Source organism: Taudactylus pleione, unplaced genomic scaffold (assembly GCF_031769625.1).
Source record: "Taudactylus pleione unplaced genomic scaffold, aTauple2 ptg000053l, whole genome shotgun sequence".
Lineage (NCBI taxonomy): Eukaryota > Metazoa > Chordata > Amphibia > Anura > Myobatrachidae > Taudactylus > Taudactylus pleione.
Window position 1 is genome coordinate 40,201,918 of NW_028284455.1, and position 26,488 is coordinate 40,228,405.

Here is a 26,488-nt window from a genome sequence, read left to right on the forward strand (position 1 = left end):
AATGTGTGATTTTGGCAGGATAGTCCCCACATCCCTAGCTGCAGGGTCACAGGGTCACGTCCCCTTTTTTGCAGACCACGTCCCCTTTTTTGGACTCACGCCGTAGATACTTGATCACGGAAGATTTTTAGCTTTAAAAGTAGTTCCCAGAGTCCAAAAGTCTGGCCATCCTTGATCTACACTATCTATAGTGAAAGTGGTATTAAACACAAAGAAAAACCATTTACATAGTTATGGTAAAATTCCAAGAACATACATCTATTTATACATTTCGAGGCAATAAGTTGATGAAAATTTAAAAAATTTATGTTAATAAACACGTAACATAACATCTCACAACTTGTAAGAGCTGCTGTGAAGATCAGTATGTATTGTTCTGTGCTGTATATGCAGGGGGCAAATACAGACATATGTTACTTACATAATTATTACATTGGGATGCGGTCATAATACCGACGGTAAGTACTGGGGCTAGGGTTAGGCACAAAGGGGGAGGATTAGGTTTAAGGTGCGGGGGGAAGTTAGGTCTAGAAAGCGGGGAGGGAGGGTTAGGGATCCCGAGCCCTGGCATCCCGTACCCAACCCATTACATCTACTAACAATGTAGAAATAAATCATTTATATTTTTGTGGTTTCTTACATGTTGCTACCTCCCAAACATGCGGTCTGAATAAGCTGCCTCAGTGTTACTTACTCTCTACTGAATCTGGTCATACATTCCATGCTTAACATACATTTACTATACTACAGTATATGCAACTGAATGCATTGAACTACAGTTTGTACCTGTTTTGTCAATTTTCTCAGTTGTTCCGTGAGCATCCCAGCTAGTTCATCCAGCTTTAGGAAAGCCTAATAAGCAAAATAATGGTTCACAACAAGCTACTAAAATTGAATCGATAATAATGTTCTAAGTAAGTTACACCAATTGACATTTACATAGGAGCATAAATTATACCAATTGACATTTAAATAGGAGCATGTAAAAATCAATGGATGAGTAATTTACTGAAATGGTCAATATTAATACTCTTTAATCTCGCCTATAACTGGGTGGAATTTTCAATGTGGTGGCTGATTTATTAATTATTAGTTCTAGGAGTACAATGCGTCTTAACATAAATGTCATGGGCGCTGTTTTACCCAAAATGAGAACAGAAAAATGTAGGTGATGGGGCTTCTGTTCATTTTCATTATGTAGGCCAAATCTTTAACTTTGATATCTATATAGTAAGAAGCATTTAAGATAAGAAAATGTTATTGCATTTCTTTTAAGACAATTCTATGTTCCCCATTTGAGGAAGCAACTCCTGTTTTCACTAAGCCACTATACAGCCACCAATCAATGTATTATAATTCTATTCCAGTGGCAGCAGCCCAGTCCGGAAGGCCAATCCGTCGTCCTAATGTGTACACAGCTTAGATTCCTTGGTCTACAGAAACCAGACTAAATTTGCTATACTTAACTAGTTAAAGTGGTCTCTAATATGTGAGTGGTTTAATTAATTTTTATGCTGGATATAATATACATTAGTGTACTTTGTACAAATATATACACTATAAAACATACCTCATCGGGTGCTGTTTGACATGTTAACATTGCATCCAGGAAATCATATAAATACTGAAAAAAGAGAACCATTTACAAATCATTTTTTTTTAAATGACTGTTACAGTGGAGTTCATAGATGACATGTCATTTAAAATGTTCTAAGCAAGTAATATGGCAACTCCCATTTCTACCAATGCAAATATAAATAATGCTGTGGGGTCTAGTCATCATAACTTAATTTCTACAAAAGCAGGTGAAAATTAACATTTCATCCCCAAGCTGGCCCGCTGGCCCCATACACTAGTATAGAAACCAAATTCATCAAACTCTGAAAACACAATATTTTCGGAGCCTGACTGCAGGAACATTCACCATCTTCAGATGGTGTTTGCTCCCGCACCCCTGCTCCTTCCCTATAGAAAGGAGTTCAGGGTTGCGAAGAGGGATCCTTTCAGGCCCCTCTGCTCCCGTCCGGCTCCTTCTGCCGGACGCCAGTGCTTTGTGCGCCTGCGTGAAATGCAGCTTCACTGCTACGGAAGTAGCAGTGAAGGGGATCACGAAGATAGCTGATTTTCGGATCAGCTATCTCAGCACTGGAGCAATGTTGAATTCTTCTGGTGATTTTGTATCCACCGCTGCTACTCGCCACCCAGGCACCGACAATTAACATAATGAATAGGCCCCTATATCTGAAACATATCCATATCAGGTGTTACCGAACATGAAATTAAAGAAATTAAAATACTTTAAATCAGACATATACATAATGAATGTTAATCTTTTTAAGATTTAAAAAAAAAAATCCTACTCCACATTCTGAAAACACAACATTACATCAGGTTTTGTCTACTGTGGTCCTGGAAGCTGGTTGTTCATGTTATCTATAAATAATGTACTTGCTCAACAATAATAAAGTCATTTGATACGCCAAGAAAACCAGCAACAGAGCTCACCCAGTAAGTAAACTGATTCACTATATCAGGGTCATAACTAGCTAAGGGTGACCAGTGTCATCGCACAGAGGCTCTGTGGGCAGCATCGCCCCCCGTCCTCCGGCCCTTGCCCCTGGCTAGCAGGGTGCCTGGAACAGTACCCTACAGATAACATTGCTGCTGCAGCACCTGCGGAGCATCCTGTGGACGCTCTAGACAGGTATCCTGCACAGTATATGCAGCTGATTGGGTGTCCTGAGGATGCCCAATCAGTGCTGCACTTACCGGAGCAGCTGGTCACTCCCCCTTCAGTGCAACATAATGATGTCATGGGTGGGGCCGGCACAGGGCACAACCGAGCCGTTACAGCTCTGAACTATACATATATATATATATATATATACACATACATACATATAGTTAAGTAGCGCTCTTGTTCCCCATCACATCCCCCTCCTTTATGTCAGTATTCTCGGTGCTCGCAATATTAGTGAACCTGGAATGAAGGACAGTAAGGATCGCAGGGAGTGCCATTATAAAGAATAAGGACAAGTGGAAGAGAGTGCAATTGAGCACTGTCCAACTCGACTCTGAAGCACTGAGCGGAGTGATTTACATATGGAGCAAAGGCATAATAAACATAGTAGCATGGCTGCAGGTGGTGAGGCCTGTGTTCCCTGTGAAAGTGTACATATATTTGTTTGACCCTTTGGTGATATGTATATTGTTCTACATCAGTCATTCTCAATCTTGTAATCCTAGGTGTCCTCGCTTTGACGTTCAGGGGTACATGAAATATTTTAGGACGACGTGGGCCAGGAGATCCAGGTGATCATTTGACACATAGGGAAAGCAGTATCCTATGGGTCTCTATCCCCATGCATCACAATAGAACCCTTATAACAAACTTAAAAAGTCTATTTTTGTATCCCTGAAAAGAAAGCATATTTAATTACAAACAAATAGCCACTTACTGGAGTTAGAAACTTGTAGGTCAGATGAGCATTTTCAGCCAGCACATCTGCTGCAAGATCAAAGTACTGAACACAAAACAAATGATAGCATTGCATTAACAAGTAGTTGTCTTTAGATTCACATTCATTATAGCAAAGAATGTTCATGTCATTCATTTATAGGCAGCCTGTAAAATGAATATACAAGGTATTATGCATGTATTCATGGTGCACAAAAAACCTGTGCTTGAAAGAAATCTTTTTTATGACCGATACAGTGGGTTTAAGTCTATCATAAAACAGAGATGAAATCCAGCATTGTAAAAGCCAAGTAAATGTTAAACAACATTAAAAAATATTATTTTATTTAACTTTATACCAAATAAATATATAAGGACATGAAAATAATTGCAGTGTTGATGAAGATAGTGATAAATTTTATCTAATTTGGAAAAATATAATCTGTAAAACCCAATCATGGATAATAAATTATATATTAATATTTGTGAGGTATCAAAGCCCCATTATTGACAAATGTTCCTCTTGTTAGTGGTTATACAGTATCAGGCACAAATTTTAGAACATCCCCATTTTTTTCAAATCTAAGCAATTCACATTGAGATGAAATGGCATAAAGGTAAGCGACAAACTGCTAGAGGTTACAAAAGAAATGTTTTAATTAGCAAACATGAAAAATAATGTAAATGCCTTTTTCAGGGAACAAGTAAAGAGTGTGTTCAAGATCAAAATGTAAAAGGGCAATGCTTGTAATTACAAAACACCACAAGTTGTGCACAGAGCTTATCATCCACCTATCCGAGGATTCTCTCCAGATGGGACTTTAAGGGCATTTATGGCTCTACTCCCCTACTTTAAAGATTCTGATGCTGTTTTGCACCTTGCTGGAATCGAGGATCATTGGACTTTACTGGATGACAGCTTGTTGTGATGACGCTGTGGTCTCTGGTTCGGCTTTCTCCAGTTCATCCTCATCTCCATGATTTCCTGCCTCCCTCCACCGTATTGTTCCAGGCCCGCCTGTGTGTGGTGATTTCTGTGACATTACTACCCGGCTGGCACATTTGGCTCAAGGGTGGACTTATCCTCCTGTCTGACTCTGGACTTATTGAGTATCGATGTAGCCTTTCTGGATGCTGAAGTTATTGCCATTATGTTTTCTATGATTTGTAGACTGCACTATGTGTGCTTTTATACTTTTAGAACAAAATTTGCTAAGTGTAGTTCTACTACTGTGCTTTAGCCTGTTCGGACTCATATCGCTTATGCCATATTTTAATGTTTTTTTTAATATGGATGTGGTGCTGATGTGGACCCCTCGCCTTACAGTCATTTTATTAATGACTCATCAGCTGGTCTCTGTTTTTCATGATTATATGCTCCATTGTGTTGGTTTTTATTCTGTTCTGTTATTATTGGCCTCCGGCTGGAGGGTCCCATAACTTATTGCACTTCCGGTGCATGTTCCTGTCTGCACTATTCTCCTTATCACTAGACCTGTAGTTCTACAGATTGTTTGCCCCTGTGTGTGTGCGTTTGTTGTCTTATCTGTTTTTCTTTTGTCATGTCTGGACTTTCCTGTGTTTTAAATGGGGTCTGTGGAGGGTTTGCCTAGGTAGAGGAGTGTGGTTGGCTGTCTGGGGTTATTAAGGTATACTGCAGTTAGTTATATGTATACAGGGTGTGGGGGTAAGTTTTTCTTTAGTTAGGGTTTGTCATGTATATTCTTGTACATTCAGTTTATTCTTCTGTTTATGGCACAACACTTGTACTGTTATATTAGGCTTAAGGTTTCTACTTGTAGTGTAGACTGTTGTTGATTGTTTGTCTTCTCCATATTGATTTTCGGCTGGGGGAAGGATGATTAGTCTTTTCCATATGATTATCCATGTTTCTGGTGGTATTTTGGGAAGTAATTCCTATTTATAGTGTGATCCTAATGGGGGGCATCCACTACAAGATCTGAAAACGACTGCACGATTACGACATTGTAATCGTGCAGTCGTTTGTCAGTCGTGTGATGTGCCTGCACTGAACGAGCAGACGTTCAGTGCAGGGTCATCCATCATCTGGAAACATGCTGAGCCTGACGATATCGTCAGGTTGACCAGCATGTTTGCACGATGATAGATGTCTAAAAGACCACATTTTCAAACGATTTTCAAACAATGTTTGAACGATTATCGAACGATTAACAAACTATTTTATCGTTATCGTTCAATCGTTCAACTTTATCGTCTAGTGGATACCCCCCTTAAGTCGTTTTATCCTATTTGGATTTTAGACCCAGTTGGAGTGGCGTGGGCTGGAATGGCGTCTTCGGGCCCTCGTCTGCTTGCTTGAAACTCTCTGGTTTTTAATTCTGTGCGTCATAAGGGGTTTGCATTTTTACCAGATGCATCCTGCCTCCCTTTGCGTATATCTAATAAGGTTAGATTCTATTCTTGTATGCAATTATTTTTCCTGGCTACATGCCTGCTGGTTCTGGTAGTAGCCGTGGATTCGTCCAGCATCGGGTATAATTTTCTTCCTTCCTTACAATTTATGTTGGCAATATTATTGTTTATTGTTATTCTACTGCTTCTATACATTGTGATTCTGTGTTGACATATATTCTGTGCTTCTTACTCCTGTTCAATCTATTTGCTTGTATACCGTCTTTTCATTTTCATATTTTAATGTATGCGTGTGTGTTGTGTAATCTTGAAAGAGCTTCTATAAATAAACTGAATTAAAAAAACCTCTCATCTCCTCTCCCTGTATACCCTCCCAGACTCGTTTTTTTTCTAATCAAGCCCCAAAGGATGAGCCAAATAAGAACAAGTAAAAACAATAGTCCGAAGAATGTATGGTTACAGGGGCGTTTTAAGAGAGGAAGAGGGCATATGTGCAGACACAGTGCGGGCCCCCTCCTCACTGGCTTGGTTCCAGAATCTAATGCGCATGCGCGAGACTCCAGGGAAATGGCGCCCGCGGCTTATTCCAATGGACATGTCGCCTGCACATGTGCAAGTCACCGGACCGAGAAAATGGCTGCTGCCTGTGATTTCTGCTGCTCTGTAGCGCCGGCCCGGCACTGCACAGCAGCACTCTGGAGACTGCGGAGAGGTAAGTAAAACTATATATGGGTGCAGGGTGTGTGATGTGGGCCCGCCTGGACCCAGAGGAACCACACACCCTTGATATGTCCTTGTATGGTTATCTGCACTCTACAAAACAAAATTTTTCTTCCAGAGCACTGGGGTACAGAGAGGCTTATCTCTGGTTTGGGAACTTTAAAATTAGCATTCAAACTCTGAACTACCCCCCCTGATGCATGCTACATCTGTAATTATTGTAATACAGTACACTAAATTTATGTATACTGTTTCAATAAATTGATTAGATAAAAGACTTGCCCTCAAGTGTATATTCTAATTGCCTATAAATAACACTGGCAAGAACACAGGTACAGTATACTACCATTAGAGACAATGATAATGGCATATCTGAAAAAATATCTGATTTCATTTTGATTAAAAACATTGCTTCAGGTATTAGTCAGAATGCACTGCTTGCACTACTATGGATACATATTACTAGTAACTGAGGTAATGAGCCATATATAGTTCGAGGCAAAGTACAGCACTTTTTGTTGACAATGAATAATACAGTTCAAAGGCAGTATAATTTCATATAAAGATAGCAAATCCAATGACCCATATTACCTCATACTTGCAGTATAAAAGTAATAGATTTCCAAATGTCTCAGGAGGGAAAGGATTTTGCTGCAACAAGAACTGTAGCTTCTCAAATCCCTCTGTGGGTTTGGCATCCATGTTCATCAAGGCCTGATTATGAAGAGTAACTGGATCGAGTTCCTGAAAAGAAATCAAGACCTAAGTTAATACAAAGGATACCGCTGCTCTGCCTATCAATGACTTCATCAGCATGCAGACAGTCCATAGAATTATCTATGGATGTGGGTCTATGGGGGGAATTCATTTTGGTAAATTATGCCGCCAGTCGTCCCACATATCAACCAATTACAGTAGTGCTAACATTGCAAGTTTTCACTCGCTCCTCTATGAAGTGCGACAGAAAAATTGTGATGCTGGCAGGAAGCGATGTACATATCTTGAATGGCACATGTGTCTGTGTCGGGAATTTAATTCCTCCCTGTGTCTGTTATGCTCTGATTCAGCACTGCCTGTTCACAGAGCATATATTGCCATCTAGGGGAAAATTTACTAAGCAGCAGTTTTAATAGACCGCCGGGTTTTGGTTGTTTTACCGGCGCATTAGTGAAATGTTGATTTCAGTCGAAACTGCTGTAAAACCACCACTTTAGAAACCACCTGCTACACAATGCTGTCCCGATTTTACAATGCAGTACATTGAAACCGATCCAATTTCCTAAACAGCAGTTTAGGAAACTGCCATAAAACCACTGTTAAAACTGCCCAAATAAATTAGTAGTTTATGTGGGACATTGCAGACTGCGGATTTAGTGGGGAAGCTGAATGGAAGGCACTGAACAGTTGGACTATTGAAGCTGAAACTCCCAAATCCCCCTTCTAAGCCCTCCCACCTCTTCCAGCCAGCCTGTTATTAACCTAACAAAGCCTAAAGGAGTAACGAATAGAGAATATATTCTGCACAAAGAAATTTGAACGGATAAATGCATAAATTACTAATAAGGGATTTTACCAAATTAATTTTCACACATCAAAAAATATTTCTTGCTTACATATAATTATTTGGTGGTTACCAACAACTGACTAAAATACATATACAACAAAAAAGAAGGAGATACAAAGAGTCAGTTTCATCATGGTGCACTCATGTCCCTTCCACATTGAAGATTTAAAACCAAATTTTTAGTAAGCATGCTCTAAAATCGTATGCAGATATCAGACAATTTCCATGTTAAGTTATAGCAGAATTCTGCATTTCTCTAAAGGAGAACACAACGTGCAACAGGCACAACCAACACATCAAATAACCAGAGAGGGAACACACTGTCCCCCAGCAATTCCTCTATCATCCAGCTGGTGGACACTGCATTACAGGTGGGTTAGAGTGTGGGTCAAGGAGTTTGGCACTCGTTCATTTTGTATTTACTGCCTTTGGAGACAGGCACACTTTTCATCTAGACTAGAAAATAAAAATGAACCTCTATCACATTCAGTGCCTAAGGTGTCTATTCATCATCGGGGCTGTATGGCCCCCAATGTAAGTATCCACCTCAATGCAAGGGATACTTATCACCAGAGCAATGAAAAAATCCAAAAAGCAGCTGTCCCCGCCATTAGTACCACCAGTCATTGGCTTCTGTGCATGTGTGCCCTGAGGTCACGCATGCGCAAAGCAGCAGGGGAGGCAGAAAGATCAGCTCTAATCCCTCTTCACATCCCTGGAATGTCTTCCGACAGGAAGGAGCGGGGATTTGAGAACAAGCGCCATATGACGTGTTTGTTCTCACACACAAACTTGGACAACTTTAGGTTTTCACAGTTTACTGAATATCAGGTGCTCCTATCAGACCCCTGATGATGAATGGCCCGTTACCTAAAATATGCGCAAACTAGTGTTTCCGCATGTGTAACGGGCCATTAAGTGATGATGACTAGGCCCCTAGTCAGCCCTTCTCCTATTCTGCAGACAGCCTCTGGAGACTCAATAAACCAGAAGCTGGTCCCTGGGGCTCTAACATCGCTGGAACACACTCCGAGGTGGCGCCGGATTAGGTAGGACAGACACAGGTTACCCTGGTAGCGCTGGGCTGCGAACCCCTCACTGCTAGTCCCGGTACACAGCACCATATAGGGCCACGATTGGGTCTTTCTGCTGCTTCACTACCATTAGTATAAGGGAGAGGGTCTGTGGCAGTACAAAAATGCCATTCAGACTGGGGAACATGCTGCAAGTCAAATTCACCCCAGGGGCAGAGATAAGCAGTTTTTGTGGGATTATATCAGTTGCAAACTGTTGATAACCTGCTATATACTTTTTTGTGGGATTATACAGATGTGCGCGTTTTACACGCAAAGCGATGTGAATAGTATGTACAAGCAGCTTCTGCTGATTAAAATGATCTGTATCAGCAGGCGAAATACTACGTTAGTGTCATCGGCTGTGACACTGTAACGTACCATTTTGCATTCAGATACACCCAAAGTCGCACACAGAATATAGGCATCCTGCATATCACTGTAATCAGCAGAAGCTGTTTGTGCATTCTATTTGCATCACTTTGTGAATAAGATGCATTTGAAAGTAAAAAGTCACACAAAAAGACGCTTGGCGCTACAGAGTCACGCCGCGACTAGAAGGGATGTTTAACGTGCAAGGAAGTAAGATGTATTTGGACACATTTGCATCAGATGATTACTGTTGATAGCCTGCTTAATATGTATAATATTGTCTGTAATTGAAAATACCAGCTGTTATAGCAATTCTTCAGCTGCTTGTTTCTCTGTATAATCATACCACTACTATAGAGACAGCCTGTCCTGCACTATTCCTCATAAGGATTTAGGCAGTTGGATTATTTAAGTGTTTCTGATAACATCTCAGAGAAACAAGACATTGCTCCCAAACCTGAGCATGGATATGCTATTTATTTTTCATTATCCACTTGTGGAAAGAAATTATACAGAGCCAGGTCCTCTCTGAGTGACATGCACCGCAGTTCTGCAGACGTGTCTGTAATCGCAGAGTTGTCCAGGTCCATGGCGGATGCTATAGCTGAGCTGAGACAGTCTCAGACTAGTGACTCTCTACCGTGTGCTCAGTCACTCCCTAAGCCCCTGTCTGATTCTTCAGATGAACCACCATGGGCCTGTATTATGTGTAAGTGTCTATCTGATATTGCTACAACTATAAATAAGACGGTAGCATCTGCTGGGGCCACGGCTACCAAACAGCAGTCATTACAGCTCTCTAAATTTTCCTGGGGATGAGTCTGGGTTTGCCGATTCCTCTCAGGAGGAAGGGGATGTAGATCATGACTGTGAGGATACCTCTTGGTGAGATGAGGACCCCGTCAAGTTCTGGTGTCCATTTAATTAATGCAGTTTGTTAAACGCTACATCTGCATCATTCTGCAGGTTCTGAAGCCAGCTCTTATTTTTTCTTTAAACGTTAGAAGAAGCAGGTGTCTGTTTTCCCTGCTTTTTTGGTGAAGTGTTACAAGTGGGTCTGGGTTAAGCCAGACACTACATTCCAGGCCCCCAAAAGGTTTACCCTTTTGCAGAGGACGACACCAGATCTTGGGAAGACCACTCAGGGTGGACTCACCTATTGCCAGATTAGCAAAACCACTTTGCTCTTTACACTAAAGTATCACATGGATAGGAAAAGCGAGGCTGTCTTAAAATCCTTGTTTACACTTACGGGGGTTTCTCTACGACCTGTATTGGCTAGTGCTTGGGTGCTCAAGGCCATTGACAGTTGGATGGCTCAGATGGTCTCAGGCGTCCAGTCTGACCACTCTTTTGAGGTAGTTACCTTTGCGAACAGATCCGAGAGGTTCATGCCTATATCAGTGATACCTTGTTGGATACTATCTCAATTCAGTCGCTGATCTCTGCCTTGGTAGTTTTGGCTAGGAGATTGCTGCGGCTTAGGTATTGGAATACTGACCCAGGGTCCAAGCATGCCTTGGCGGTGATCCCCTTTGAAACAGAGTTTCTTTTAGGGTTATAGTTTACGGAGATTATTTCTCAGGCCATGGGTGTAAAAACCCATTTCTACTCCAAAAGTCTCCCAGGTTCCATTCCTTTCGGCTAGAAAGTAATTAGATATAGTTAAAAGGGCACTGTCATGTGTCACTATTCCAAGCCGCTGCTAAAGAGAGGTAGTCAGCCTCCTACACAGTAGTAAATAAATAACTGGTAAGCAGCGCTTGTTGATAATAGTAAAATACTAAACAATTTATTACTATGCAGTAAACATAAAAACCAATACTATGTAAGGCAATAAAAAATAAAATTCATATACAATACATACATCAAAACATTGATGTAGAAAATTTGTGTGATAAAAGGGCAAAGATAAAATTAGCAACCCCGTAGGCTCCAGTGCAGCTTTTTCAAGGTGTCCGAGTACCCCTACATCATCCTTTAAATACTGCCTTTCATTTCTACTTAGCCGTTCTCAGGTGTGCCTAATTGAATTAATTTGAACACATATAATGATAAAATACTGCATAAAATTATATAAAATAGGAGGTAAACCTATAAATTTATGAAATTACATAACATACAAAATTAAATCAAACACACTTAGTTCAAAATCAAAGTAAATCTAGTCCTGACCATCAGCGTCCCAACTTCTTCATTGTTTATGTGTACTTCAATCCCCATTGGCTACAGTGAGGTCACATGTATAGAAGCGGGCTAGGTGTTTAGTGTTCCTTTCGGCCCCAGAGTGGAGGAAACATCCAATCCTTTCAAGGTTTGTCCTGTTTCCCCCCGTAGGGGAGCCTTCAGGGGCCACCAGACAAACAAGGCGTTGACGAAAACTGTAATAAATGCATCTGAAACGTTGCACCGTAATGGATTAAAAAGCTTGGATTATTGAGTACCTGAGGAGTGCTGCCTGTTTGTGGTTAGAGTTTTTGTTATTGGTTTCATGACCAAGTATTGGAAACACCTCCTTTCAAAATCCTGCGTTTGCCACTGACTGGCCTCATTGACAGTGGTATACTCTACTTCAGAACATTTTGGCAGCGGCTCCTTACCATCTCCCTCTTCAACCAGACCTTCATCATCAAGGGCCGTGTCTGCACCAAGATTTGACGGCATGGTTCTTGAAGCCCAGATCTTTAGGGCATTAGGGTTCTCCCGGCCGGTGGTTCCAAAACTGGCAACTTTGGCTACAAAGGTGTGCACCGAGGACCAAAGAGCCACCCTGCTAGAACTGTTCAACCAAGGCACCCTGCTGCACCGCCTGATAAGCACTCACTGCCAAATTAGAATGGACCCAGATAGGGTCAAGCACAGGCTCACCCAAAGAAACATAAGCCTGCTTAATAGCAGAAGTAATCCAGTGAGCCATGGTTTGCTTGGAGGCAGGCCAGAACCGCCTGTGAGTGTCAGAGGACCAAGAGATTGTGCGACCGAGAGACTGTCTGACTTCTGAACATTCAAGACGTGGAAAGGGCCATCAGATCAGAAGGACGAAAAGCCGGTTACATGATCTCCTGATTCAGGTGAAAACGGGAAACCACCTTGGGTTGGAAAGACAGCTGAGTATGAAGCACCACCTGGTCAGAGTGGGAAATCAGGAGAGGAGAACTAGCCGACAGTGCTGCCAGTTTCGAAACTCTCCTAGCAGAGGAAATGGTCAAAAGAAATGCCACCTTCTGATTACATTACCGTAGGTCAACTGACACCAGAGGCTCAAAAGGAGACTGCGAAGGCACCTAAAAGACCAAATTGAGGACCCAAATCGGGACAGGCAGAACATACGAAGCTGTACATGCAGTACCCTCTACATGAATGAAGGCTAAGTGCTTCTCAAACAGGAACGACAAAGCAGAAACCGGACCCCATAATGAAGAAAGTCGGAGGCCATGAGACAATCTGGCATTGTGAGAAGCCGAGACTCCCCGGCACTCACAATGCTTAATATAAGTTTTACACACTCTGAAGAAGCTGCTGGTACCGATCCAAGATGTGAACATGCATATAGGTATCTTTGATGTTGAGTGCTGCCAGGAATCCTCCCCTTCATGGAAGCTATGACAGAGCACAGAGATTCCATCTTGAATTTCTGCACCTGAAGGTGAAGGTTTAGCCACTTCAGGTTTAAAATGAGCTGAAAAAAAACCTGTCCAGTTTCTGCTCCAGAAAACATTGAAGTTTCCGCTACAATAGTTTTACTATTTACTTCCTACTCCTTAGGCTACTCCCTAAACCCACAGTCTGCAGTGTCCCCCAGATGAGACAAAAGAGGGACATGCTGTTTGACCTATTTGGTCAACCAGAAGGTGAATAATTATGATACACATAATGTGGCATATAACATTAATCATTCTCTTTCAAGGGCAATATTAATTAAGACAGGAGGAGGAACAGGGGTGGGCTAGTGCGGTTTTAGTACAGTAGGGGATATACGTTATATACACAGAAGATTGGAAAGAGAACATTGTGTAGGTTATACTGTAATTAATAGACTAATATAAGAATGCATGCACCAAACTACAGTCTTACCTCTTCAGAACGTGGAGGCATATCTGTCAGAGCTTCCTGTGCAGCATCATCTGAATACATAAATTTGTTAACACATTTGAAAGAAGAGGTCTACTTTTCTTTTAAGCAATAAAGAATTTCATAAAACACAAGGACATCATAAACAATTACAGCGTGTCCTACACAAAGCTTTTTTGGTTTTTAGTCCATACTGTAAGTCAATCCAGGTTCTTCAATACTGAAAATGGATAAATTTTTACAGATTTACGGTTTTAAAAATATTACGGTATCTCCAGTGTGATAAATGAGAATGCTAGTGTTTAATGACTAAATTCATTGTAATCAATGTAAGCACTTTTCAAGTGACAACCAGAAAAGTAAGGGATCATAGTGCCTTGCCATGGCTTATACATGATCACAGAGAACTATTGCATGCATTCTGGTGATGAACCTGTAATATCAACTCACTATGGAATCAGTGACTGAGTGCCACACTTCTGCTTGACAGCCATACAGAGACAGACAGCGTGCTCATAGGACACGTGACACATCGCTTGGGTCATAGGTAGACCCAGATTAAAGGGCGGTACACAATAGACAATGTCTAGTGTGTACCGACCTTGTAAGAAACGGGACCAGGCGGGGTGCCAGTGCTATGTGGGTGTGACCAGTGCCATGTGGGCGTGTACAACCCTACGCTATCAGCCCCAAAGTCTCCCTAATTAGCTAAAAGTAGAAACATTTTATTAATTTGTGAAGAAAATAGAAATACGATTTTAATACTAATGATTTATGGCCAGTTGCGCATCTGATCATAATCATGATGCTGTCGTGATGATGGGCCTATTTTTATGTGGAGGCCTGGAGCTGTTGTCCCATTTGCTCCATTGTTAATCTGGCCCTGGACAGTAAATAATGCCTATATAGGCTAGGGCCTTTAGCAATACATAAACACAATTGTCACATTAACAGAATGTACTTGATAGTATATTTTTCTTCCTGTATTTCATTTGTGGATTTTCATTGCTTGCTAAATTTAGAAGCAATATTATATTTCTTAGGAAGCATAAGTAAACTTCAGCAATACAAACCATAAAAAAAGACTATATAGAATTGACTTACGATTTTTTAACTGGTATTCAATAGCAGCCTTGAGGTTAAACGCTTCAATCAGTTTGGTTTCGTGCAGCACCAGAGTGTTCCCCACACTACGGACATCAATGCCCTCTGTTGTCATGCCAACACTAAGCTCTGGAGGGAGATACATGGTATACACATTTTTATATGGTTATACAGACTTCATGGGGTGCTTATGATATAAAGAGCAGAACACTACTATAAATGCACTTACAATTTGTAGTACATTGCTTCATTAACCTGATCTTTATAATGAACAATCAGAGATGTATTAATGAACATACTGCACATAATAAGTGATCATCTTATAAATTCAGGGGCTCTATGGAAAAGAGACACATACCACAAAATTACTTTTTACAGGACAACAAGTTTTAGGAAAAGTAGTTTCCTGTGGAAAGTTGGTGCCTACTTATATTTATTTGAACTGGAATTTAAATTATAGGGTTAACTGCTGCTCTTATCAAATCTTGGAAAATTCAAGTTATGAGACACTATTTTGTAAACAATCATCTGGCTCCTTGTTTATTCAGATGTTCTATTAGGATGGTAACATTTAAAAATGTACAGTATCTGTTGTATTATTGTGAATAATTAAATAATTCAAATTGTAAAGCACAACGGAATTTGCTGCGCTATATAAGAAACTGTTAATAAATAAATAATAATAAATAATACATAAAATACAAATTAATACAGGTTGAGTCTCCCATATCCAAAATGCTTGGGACCAGGGGTATTTTGGATATCGGAATATTCCGTATTTTGGAATAATTGCATACCATATTGAAATGTCTTAGGTATAGGGCCCAAATCTAAACACAGAATGCATTTATGATTTATATACACCTTATACACACAGCCTGAAGGTAATTTTATACAATATTTTCAATAATTTTGTGCCTCAAACAAAGTGTGAGTACATACATGAAATTAATTTATGTGTCATATACACCTTATACACACAGCCTATAGGTCATTTTATACTTTAGTTTTAATAATTTGTGCCTTAAACAAAGTTTGTGTGCATTGAACCATCAAAAATCAAAGTTTTCACTATCTCAGTCATGCTAAAAATATTCCGTATTTCGGAATATTTGGATATGGGAGACTCAACCTGTATAGATTACAGGTACTAAATATTTATTTATATTTAAAAATTATGTAAAATTATGTATAAAAAGTCAATGAGTAATATGTGAATATTATTATTAATCGTATCTAAACTTTTATATCACATCCAACTCCTCATCAATATTTTCAAATTCTAGTGTTTCTCGACTTTCTGAGAATTGAAGGATTGATAAAATGAAGCATAAACAAGTGGTATAAACTGCATGAGACTCTGTATGTCATGGAACTTTGCAGCTTTTATTTCCCTCCATTTGGGTATCTGATCAACAAAAACACTCTCCAAGGTTAGAAGGCATACCCCGCATTATTTCTTCATCTAAAACATTAACCTCACTACCTGAAGCCTCCATCTTGAAAACAATGTATACAGGGCCTGATTCAGCAAGGATCACTGATGTGATCGCGGGAACAAGCGCATACGCAGTTCTGCTGTGAAATTATGCAAATGACTGCGATAGCATTGCCACCACAGCACAACATAAAGACGGCCCACTTCCCTTTACTCACATCCGTAATACCTTGCAAGTCTGCAAAAACATCGGTACTATCGAGTACCATCAGATCCACACACTAACTGCTAAACTTCCTGTCGGTATCTAGAGCTCAGGCTGCGTATGTAACGGCGCTGAAATGCACTGGCACGCCTGCGTTTCACCGACCCCCCCCCCATCACCACCCCCAAATGGTACTTCTTGTCAATCACACTGTGATGGGTCTGCGTAGTCACTGCAGTGACTGTTTTGCTCACTGCGATGCATGCGTAGAACGCAACAATCGACTGGGTGCGTGTGTTTTTGCCTTTGCGATCCTTGCTGAATCAGGCCCGCAGATTGTTACAAGCACTGAAAAAAAATTCAAAAGAAACAGCCAATCAGATCGATCCAACCTAACCACTAGCAGACCATGTGGCATGGGCCCCTTATCAACCAAATAGGTCTTGTTATATAATACCAGGGAAATGTGTCTGCCGCAGCTAATGGGCTTCTATCAGACAAACAATTGAATTGCTCTGACAGACGCCCATTACTGAAGACGCCCACAAAAAACAATTGAATTCCCCCCCCCCCGATGTACATTATACATATATACTACTTTATCAAGGACACCTACCGGGATGCTCTCGGATTCCATGCTCTATAATATCTGCAATGTATTTCAATGCGGACACATATTGTTTCATGCTATAGTAACATAAAGCAATGTTGTAGGATAAATCTGTCCAGATAAAGATAGAAACAGAGAAAAATATAATTAAATTAACAAAAACGTAATTGCAAAGTAGTCGTCTTTTAATTTTCAAGCACTGCTTCTACTATATTACACCGCAGCAGTATCATTACAAGCTACTACAGCACATTACACCGCAGCAGTATCATTACAAGCTACTACAGTACATTACACCGCACCAGTATCATTACAAGCTATTACAGTACATTACACCGCAGCAGTATCATTACAAGCTTATAGACAGGTTAAGCCTCGTATCCATTACACAATATAAATGAACTATTGAACGATATTGTTATGGTTCATCGTCCGCAATATCGTGCAGTGGATATGCTGTGACCAGCGATAAGCGATCCCGCTGGTCATTGACACCATCGGTCATCGCCTGAACTTGCTGTCCAACCTCACGACATCGTCAGGTTGTGCAGGTTTGAGGATGAAGGAGGGTGCCCACACTGAACGATATATTGTTCAGTGTATGCTCAATGTCCACTGCACAATATAACGAACGATTGAACGTTATCGCTCATTAATCATGTAGTGGATATGGGGCATTAGAGTGTTAAACTTACAATAAAATTAGAATGATATTTAATTTATAAAACATACAAGCACATTGGGGATCATTCAGAGTCAGTTGCAAGCGCTGAGCGCTCGCAACCGACTCGATGTTGCCCCACTGAGCATGCGCACAACGGAGCTGGCTCCGTTGTGCAAATGCGCGAGACCCAGGGCGACCGCTTGCAACTGACGACCGCCTCTGAATGAGGTCCATTGTGTTATATAAGCAATACTCTGCTCTACTCTGCTCCTTACTGTAAAATATGTGAATGTTTGAAGTCACTTCAAGTTAAATGACAAGAATATAAACAGCTGGCGTATGGCTACATAGCTACAGAAGAGGTAGAAAGGATTTAAGAATACGGTTTGAAACATATTAGTTCCTGTACCAGTCTGTGGGCTCATTACAGAACATGTAGCTTTTGAAAGTGTACAGAGGCTATCGTATACAGGGCCTGATTCAGACCCGCTCGCGAGCGCTGAGCACTCGCAAGTGGGTCGATGTTGGCCCAGTGTGCAGGCGCACGAGGGAGCCGGCTCCATGGTGCGCATGCGCGAGACCAGGATAGCGACGGCCAAGCCGTCGCTCCGGGTCTCGCTACAAAGGGGGCATGCTGTCAATGGTGAGTGACAGAACGCCCCCTTTGGTGGGCGTGCCGGGGCGTGGCTGCCCAGACGGAGGCGTTCCCATGGGAACGACTACCCTCTGGGGCCAGCCCCACTGATAGCACAAGTGGGAATGCTCTCGGCTCTGACAGAGCCGAAAGCACTCCAGGGCTTGCGGCAACGAGATCCTACCACAAGGATCTCGTCACAAGCCCGATGGTCGCGATGGTCTTGACCAACGCGACCATCTTCCTGGCCGCTCGCTATAGCTGTGGATGGACACCCACAACTATAAGAGCGGCCAATAGGCCGCTATAAAAATCCAGAAGGACGGCCCTGATTCAGAGCGAGCGCTCTGTCAGAGCGTCCGGCTCTGAATCAGGGCCACAGTCGCACAGTGAGAATAGCCAATAAAGTGGGGTGGGAGAGGACAAATATTTTATTACAGTAAATGGCATTACAAGGGGGGGGGTGCAGCACCTGAATAGGTGGCTACAGAGGGTTAGTGGTATGGTCAATGCTTAACATAGCATTCAACTGGGGTACAATTCCCATTAAGGAGAATTTGAAAATAATTTTGATTTTGTTATCAATATTATATTACATATATTTTTAAAATGTTAATTATTGCACTGCATGTGAGCTATTGACAATCAAGACACTAAGGCAGTGGTTCCCAAACTGTGTGCTGCGGCTACCTGCGGTGTCGACTCGCTGCCACTGGGGGGCCGCGGTGGCTGGGGGCCTAAAGAGGCCGGATAGTGTATTTTTTTATTTTTGTGTAAAATGAGAGTTATGGTAAAACTTACCTTTGTTAACTCTGTCTTCGAAGTCCATGGGGATACCATGAGGTGTAGGTGGTAGATAAGGACCAGACACCAAACAGTTAAGCTTTAAACAGCCAGGATACAATGGTCCCTCCCCCCTATACCCCGCCCCTGAGCCAGAGGCAAATCAGTTAGTTAACAAGCCCAAGGCAGGAGAAGGAAAGGAGAGAAGGAAAACTGGTACACAGTGAATCACACTCTCACATCAAAGAGACGGGAAACCGGTGACCAGGAAACCCAACCCAGAGAAGCCAGGGGCGTCAGGGTGGACGCACTGTGGACTTTGAAGAATGAGAGTTAACAAAGGTAAGTTTTACCATAACTCTCATTTTCTTCTTCAAGGTCCATAGGGATCCACAGGGATATCATGGGAAAGTGTCCCATAGCAGTATTCTAGGGTGGGGAAGCTCCTTAGCTGAGAGGAGAATCCGGCATTCAAATGAAGCATCCTGAGAGGCAAAGGTATCGAAGGCATAAAACCTAAGAAAGGTGTGGGCAGAAACCACGTGGCCGTCTTACAAAGCTGTGCAGCTGAGGCACCACGGCGTGCTGCCCACGAGGGGCCCACAGAGAGAGTGAAATGAGCAGTGACAGTAGCAGTTACAGGAAGGCCTGCCTGCGTGTAGGCCTGTGAGATAGTCATGCGACGCCATCTGGCCAATGTCTGTTTATTGGCTGGGCGTCTCTTCTTGTGAAATCCATAGAGAACAAATAGGGAGTCTGTTTTCCTCAAAAAACTGGTATGGTCCAATTAGATACTGAGAGCACGGACCACTTCCATGGAGGCCCCACCTGCCGAGAGGTCTGGTGAATCGAAGGCCGGGACTACGATTTCCTCATTAATATGGAAACGAGTAACCACTTTTGGAAGGAAACCAGGTCGAGTTCGGAGAACAGCCCTGTCCTGATGGAAGATTAGAAATGGGGAGCGTCATGAGAGCGCCCCTACATCTGACACCCGTCGGGTGGATGCCATAGCCAGTTGAGATCCACAGATTCCAAAGGTTCAAAAGGAGTGCCCTGTAGGATCTGAAGGACCACTGACAAATCCCATGGAGCCACAGGGGGGACAAAGGGAGGTTGTATGAGGAGAACACCTTGAAGGAAGGTGTGGACATCTGACAGTGAAGCAGTTCTATGCTGGAACTAAATGGACAGAGCAGAGACAGTACCTTCAGCGAGGTCCACCTCTGGTAGGCCCCACTTGTCCACTAGTAGTTGAAAGACTTCTGTGTGGAGAGACCATTCCCCGGCATGCACGTCATGACAGCTGAGGAAGTCCGCTTCATAGTTTAGAACTCCCGAAATTAACACTGCGGAGATAGCCGGGAGGTGACTTTCGGCCCATGTGAGAATGCGTGACACTTCTGCCATTGCTGACTGACTTCGAGTGCCTCCCTGGTGATTGATGTAGGCCACTGCTGTGGCGTTGTTGGTCTGAACTTGTACAGGTTTGCCCTGAAGAATGTCCTAAACCAGAGTGAGGGCTTTGTAGATGGCACAAAGTTCAAATACACTGATTGGCAAAGTCTACTCGACCGATATCCAACGTCCCTGGAAGGAGCGTTGACCAGTCACTGTGCCCCAGCCCCAGAGACTGGCGTCTGTTGTAATGAGTACCCGATCCAAAAAGGGTGACCTTTGGTTAAATGGGACATCTGTAGCAACCAGGAGAGGGACAGATGACCCTCTGGAGAGAGAACCATCATCTGAGCTTTGATCCGATGGGGCAACCCTTTCCACCTGGACAGGATTAGCTGGACATCCTCTGTGAAGGGTCCAGGGAGGACTTCTTCCAATTGATTAACCAGCCATGCCTTTTTCAGGAAGGCAATGGTTACTGGAAGATGGCGTTGAAGAACCTCTGAGGAGCTTGCTAAGAGCAAGAGGTCATCTAGGTATGACAGCAATCTGATTCCCTGACAACACAGGTGGGCCGCCATGACCGCTATAATTTTAGTAAAGACCCGTGGAGCTGTAGAAAGTCCAAAGGGCAGAGCTTGAAATTGTAAATGTTGCTGTAGTACAGCAAACCGGAGATATCGCTGATGAGAGGGCACTATAGGTACATGTAGGTATGCGTTCTGAATATCCAGAGATACCATAAAGTCCCCAGGCTCCAAAGCCAGTACAATAGAGCACAGGGTTACAATGCGAAACCTGGGCACCCTTATGAATTTGTACAGGGATTTGAGGTTGAGGATAGGCCGATAAGACCCATTTGGTTTCTGCCCCAAAAACAGAGTAGAAAAATAACCGTTTCCTCGCTGTTACAGCGGGACTGGAACTATTACCCCCGCTTGTAGCAAGGACTGAATGGCTTTCTGGATAAGCAGGGCCTTGTTCGGGTCTGATTAAGGGCCTGTGTAGAAGAACTGGTGGGGTGGCCGGCTTAGAAATGAGAGGGCGACCCGTGAGAGACCACTTCTCTTACCCAAGCATCTGTGGTGGTCTGACGCCATTCCTGGGCATACTGAAGAAGTTGGCCTCCTACTCCGCCCCGACAGGCTGAAGGCTGAAGCAGGACGTCTGGTGGCCCAGGTCTGCTTGGTCCTAGGCTTTGTGGCCCTAGTAGAAGCCAACTGTCTAAAAAAGGACTGACCCTTAGGTTTGCCTTGGGGACGAAAGGACCTAAAGGACTATGTCTGAGGCTTTGCAGTAGTTGCTGATGGCAGAAAAGCAGTTTTTGATGCTGCCAATGTGGCCACAATCTTATAGAAGTTGGTGCCAAACAAGATTTCTCCATTGTAAGGCCTTCTTAGAGTCTGCAGCCGCCTTCCATGACCGCAGCCAAAGAGTGCGGCTGGTGCCAGTAGACTAGCATTCAAAGTCGCTTCACCAATATATGAAGCTGCATCTCTTATGTGAGCTATATAGGACATTTGATCCTGAGAAGCCTCTGAGGGAAGAGACTCTTCTACAGCGTCTACCCAGTCCTCAATTGCTTTAGCCACACAGGCAATATGGTCGGGCAAGCAATAGCCCCTGACAAAGAGCATACAGATTTAAGGCCAGACTTATTCTTTCTATCTGCAAAAATAAAGTAGGGTGGTCGCTCACATCAGCTTAATGATATTGCTCAGGTGCTTGTAAAGGGCGCGGTTTATACTGAACCACAGAAAAAAGAATGAAAGAATGTTAGGGACGCCAGTATGGAGGAGCCTTGACGCTGGCCCTGAGCTTAATCATATATTTGCAAATGTGTGCAACCAATACCTCTGAATTTCTATTATCATGTAGGATTCAAGTATTTTTGCTAATATTGCTGCAGTGTGCTGGAGGGAATCTTCTTTTTTCTGTTATTCTTTCTATCTGTAGGATCCTCTAGTGAGGAAGCTTTAGGGAGAGGTAAAGTGGAGCTTTTAATCAATCGTATAACATGGGAATCTACTACTGGAGGAGCCTCCCATTTTGCACAATGAGCTACAGGAAAAGGGTAAGAATATGTCAGGTGTTTTTACCATGAATCTGCCAAACTGCTGCCATGTGTTCGACTAGTTGATCAAAGAGAGGAAACTCTGTTGAAGCCACTGTTTGTCGTTTAAAGAGTGGGTGCTTTGATTTGGGGGTGGGCTCATCGTCTTCTATTTGGAGCATAGATCCGACGGCTCGCACCAATTCAGGTATATTAATTATAATTTTAGATTGATGCTCTCCTTCCCCTGAGGGAGATTCAGTATCAGAGAGATTGTCAGCGTCTTAAGCCTCAGCTGATATCTCAGATTCTGTTGCGTAGACTCTGACAACACAGTATGCTTGGTAGGTTTACTGGGAAGGGGCTTCTCACTTTGCAACATATTTTGAAAGCCTGTAGAGGGAGCTGCTAGACTGTGTACCAAAGTAGAGAGGACATCAACCCATGGAGGCACCAGTACTGCCTGTACCTGTTGAGGCAACCCCATAGGGGGATTTACTGCCGGGACTGTCAGGTGGTCCGCAATAGTAGCTAACACTTGAGTCAGGGACGCCCAAGGAGGCTCCTGGGCAAGGGAAGAAGATGTACCTGGTGTAATATAACACGTTGTACATAGTCCGCCCTGGACAACATCCTGCTCATTCGAACTTGCTACATAGAATTTGCATGAGAGCAATGTAGGTGTAATCGCTTGCTTGCAACTTTTGCCTTTGTTAGACATAGTCGCAGAGTATACACTAATATGCAACAGAATACACCAAATACAAATGGGTATGCAGACGCTATTGTGCGACTGCATACACCAAATACAAATGGGTATGCAAACGCTATTATGCGACAGAATACACCAAATACAAATGGGTATGCAAACGCTATTATGCGACAGTGTATACAAATGGGTATGTAGTATAGTGATCCTGCCTATGCTTAAATAAGCTGCAGGAGAGCACAGCACGGGATATGATACTGTGTAGAGTGCAACCAAACAGTATGTGACAGCCTTCACATTTATAGGTAAAAGTGAAGGCTGTCACATACTGTTAGTTGACCCTGAATACACCAGTATGATAGGGTTATAGGGAGAGGAAAGGGAAAGGCATAGGCTAACAGATTAGAAAAATCATACAGACCGACGGAGCTAGCAAATGTGACATACTATGCAGAAAAACACTAACTGCAAAAGGGAGCTACATTCAACTACTCAGACGCAATGTCTGGTAAGCTATAGCGTAACCAGACCCAGCATTTTCCAGAGAGCTGTGGCTGAGCCTGCAGAAAATGGCCACCAGAGACCTGTGAGGAGGTGGGGTCCAAGGTGGAGAGCAGCGTCCCGATCGCGGTGGAATGGCGCCTTGAGCTGGGGGAGGGGCCGCTGTAATAGGGAAAGCTGACCTCCCCTGGCTGATTTTTGACCACCGGGACACTGGATTCCAGCACCATATGTACCCTGGTGGTCTAGTGGATCACGCGGTCGAGGTCGATGTTCACTTTCAGCATCTCCGGTCTGTCCCGAGACCGGAGGTAAGGCTGCTCAGCCGCGGGCTACCGCAAGCGGTAACCCACCTTACCTGTCCCCTAAGTCCAGAGTTGTAGTCTGGGGTCCTCGGCGAGGCCAGCTAGCAAGGTCCCCGGGACCCCCGCCATAAGTACCAAGCGATGCTATGGAGTTGCGGCGCCTGGAGGGGTAATGGAGTGGCAGCACAACTAAAGGTAAGTAAGGGGGAAAGACATGGAGAGAGGCAAATGGAGAGGCATGGAGGGGCAAATGTAGAGACATGGAGGTGCCAAAGGGAGAGACATGAAGATGGCAAAGGGAGAGACATGGAGGGAGCAAATTGAGAGGCATGGAGGTACCAAAATGAGATACATGGAGATGGCAAAGGGAGAGACATGGAGGGGGCAAATGGAGAGGCATGGAGGAGGAAAATGGAGAGGCATGGAGGGGGAAAATGGAGAGACATGGATGGGCAAAGGGAGAGACATGGAGGGGGGTGAAGGGAGAGACATGGAGGGGGCAAAGGGAGAGACATGGAGGGGGGCAAAGGGAGGTAGATGGAGGGGCAAATGGAGAAAGATATGGAGGGGGCAAATGAAGAGAGATATGGAGATGGCAAATGGAGAGAGATATGGAGGGGGAAATGGAGAGAGATATGGAGGGGGCAAAGGGAGAGAGACATGGAGGGGGCAATGGGAGAGAGAAATGGAGGGGGCAAGAGGAGAGATACAGAGGGAGTAATAGGAGAGAGACGGAGGGGGCAAAGAGAAAGATATGGAAGGGGCAATGGGAGAGAGATGGAGGGAGCAATAGGAAAGAGACGGAGAGGAAGCACAGTTTTCTCTTTCTTTTTTCTCTTTCTGCTTTAAATACTTATTACATTATTTTGACCCAACTACTTAAAACATAGGGCACCTCTGTAATTATTTTGGCTTAGGGGTGCCTTGAAAAAATTATGGAGACCCGAAGGGTGCCTCGAACTGAAAAAGTTTGGGAACCACTGCACTAAGGGGTATATTTACTAAAGTGCGGATTTACAGAAGTGCATGTGTTGCCCATAGCAATCAGTCAGATTATAGCTACTATCTTATAGAAGGTACAAGATAAATGATAAGTAGAATCTGTGTTACGACCTGGCCTTAGAGGTTTCCAGTAAGGGGACTGGGAGCCGAAGGGACTAGGCAGGAAGGCAGCAGTAAATCAGGAGAAAGTATAGTATATATGATTTCCTCCTCAGCTAATTCCAGGCGTTGATGAGACCTGACCAGAGGCGCGGAGTCTAACCCGTTGGTGGTTTTCGCCAGTGACCCCTCCAAGTGAGATATGGGCCCTCATTCAGAGGCGGTCGCAAGAAGTGAGCGCTCGCTCTGAATGAGGGTGGCCGTTTGACTGTTCAAGTGCAGCTTCCTGGTCGCTAGCTAAGCTGTGGGTTACCACCCACAGCTTTAGTGACCGACCAGGTTGATGATCGCGATGGTCAAAACCATCGCAACCATTGGGGCTTGTGACGAGACCCTAAGGTTGGGTCTCGGCAACCGCAAGCCCCAGGTAGTGACCGATGCTGGTAACACTGTAGAATATCGGTAGGGAACGATGTAGCACGCTGGAGAATATCGGTAGTGACCGATGCTAGTAACACTGGAGAATATCACTGACACTAGTGAAAGGGCACTGAGGATACAACAGCGTGGAGCCTGGAACAGCGATCTGATGTTAACAGCCACTGGAGAAGAGAAGTTGTTCAGGCAACTTCCTGTTTCCTGGAGTCCTGCTTTATACCCTTAGGTAGCTGTCCATTGAAGGAGAGAGTCATCTGTCAGCTGGCAAGGCTACCATTGGAGGAAGATCCGATCAGGTGATACAGACAAAATGGCTGTGCCCTTGACTGCAGCCGTGGGAACTCTGCAATGGAGTCTTCACCAGGCCCTTGGGAGAATACTCAGCGTGTCACCCGCCGCTGCACCTGGTGTCTGACTGCAAGGCTGATCAGGGGAAGCCGACGCCGCAGTGAGTAACGGCCGTTCCCAGGCAGAATCCTGACAATCTGATTGGTTGCCATGGGGAACACCTTCACTTCCATAAACCCGCACTTTAGTAAATATACCCTTAAGTTTTTATCTCAATACTGTATGTACATATCTTACTGCAAAGGTTCCTAAACTCCGCTTTTACAGTTCAGGGTTAAGAATATCCATGCTTAGTAATGGAGAGCAACATGTTTTTTTTTGCACAGGGCTGTGTGACTTATAAGCAGTTGAATTTGCAACTTTTTTGAAGGAACAAGCAATATAAAATATATAGTACTGTATATAATATAATATTTATAAGAAAATCAATAAAATAACAGGAACTGAAACCCAGTTGAACGCTGTTCAGCACTGACCATATCACTAACCCACTGTAGCCACCTATAGCATTCAGGTGTTGCACCCCCCCCCCCCTGGTGATGCAAT

General features: G+C 43.3%; 1 protein-coding gene across 2 annotated transcripts in view; it reads right to left on the reverse strand.

Moving 5' to 3' along the window:
* The window catches only part of LOC148535387 (intraflagellar transport protein 70A), an 83,668-nt gene that overhangs the window by 34,204 nt on the left and 22,976 nt on the right, over positions 1–26,488 (reverse strand). Inside the window, exons 6-12 of one of the 2 annotated variants that reach the window (XM_088463854.1) lie at positions 17,015–17,119; positions 14,756–14,884; positions 13,655–13,704; positions 7,163–7,315; positions 3,459–3,524; positions 1,571–1,624; positions 787–852 (exon numbers count right to left, since the gene is read on the reverse strand). In XM_088463854.1, the coding sequence (XP_088319980.1) occupies positions 787–852; positions 1,571–1,624; positions 3,459–3,524; positions 7,163–7,315; positions 13,655–13,704; positions 14,756–14,884; positions 17,015–17,119 (623 nt within the window). Of the gene's footprint in view, positions 1–786; positions 853–1,570; positions 1,625–3,458; positions 3,525–7,162; positions 7,334–13,654; positions 13,705–14,755; positions 14,885–17,014; positions 17,120–26,488 lie in introns of both variants that reach the window. The other variant, XM_088463847.1, reaches the window with a different exon arrangement.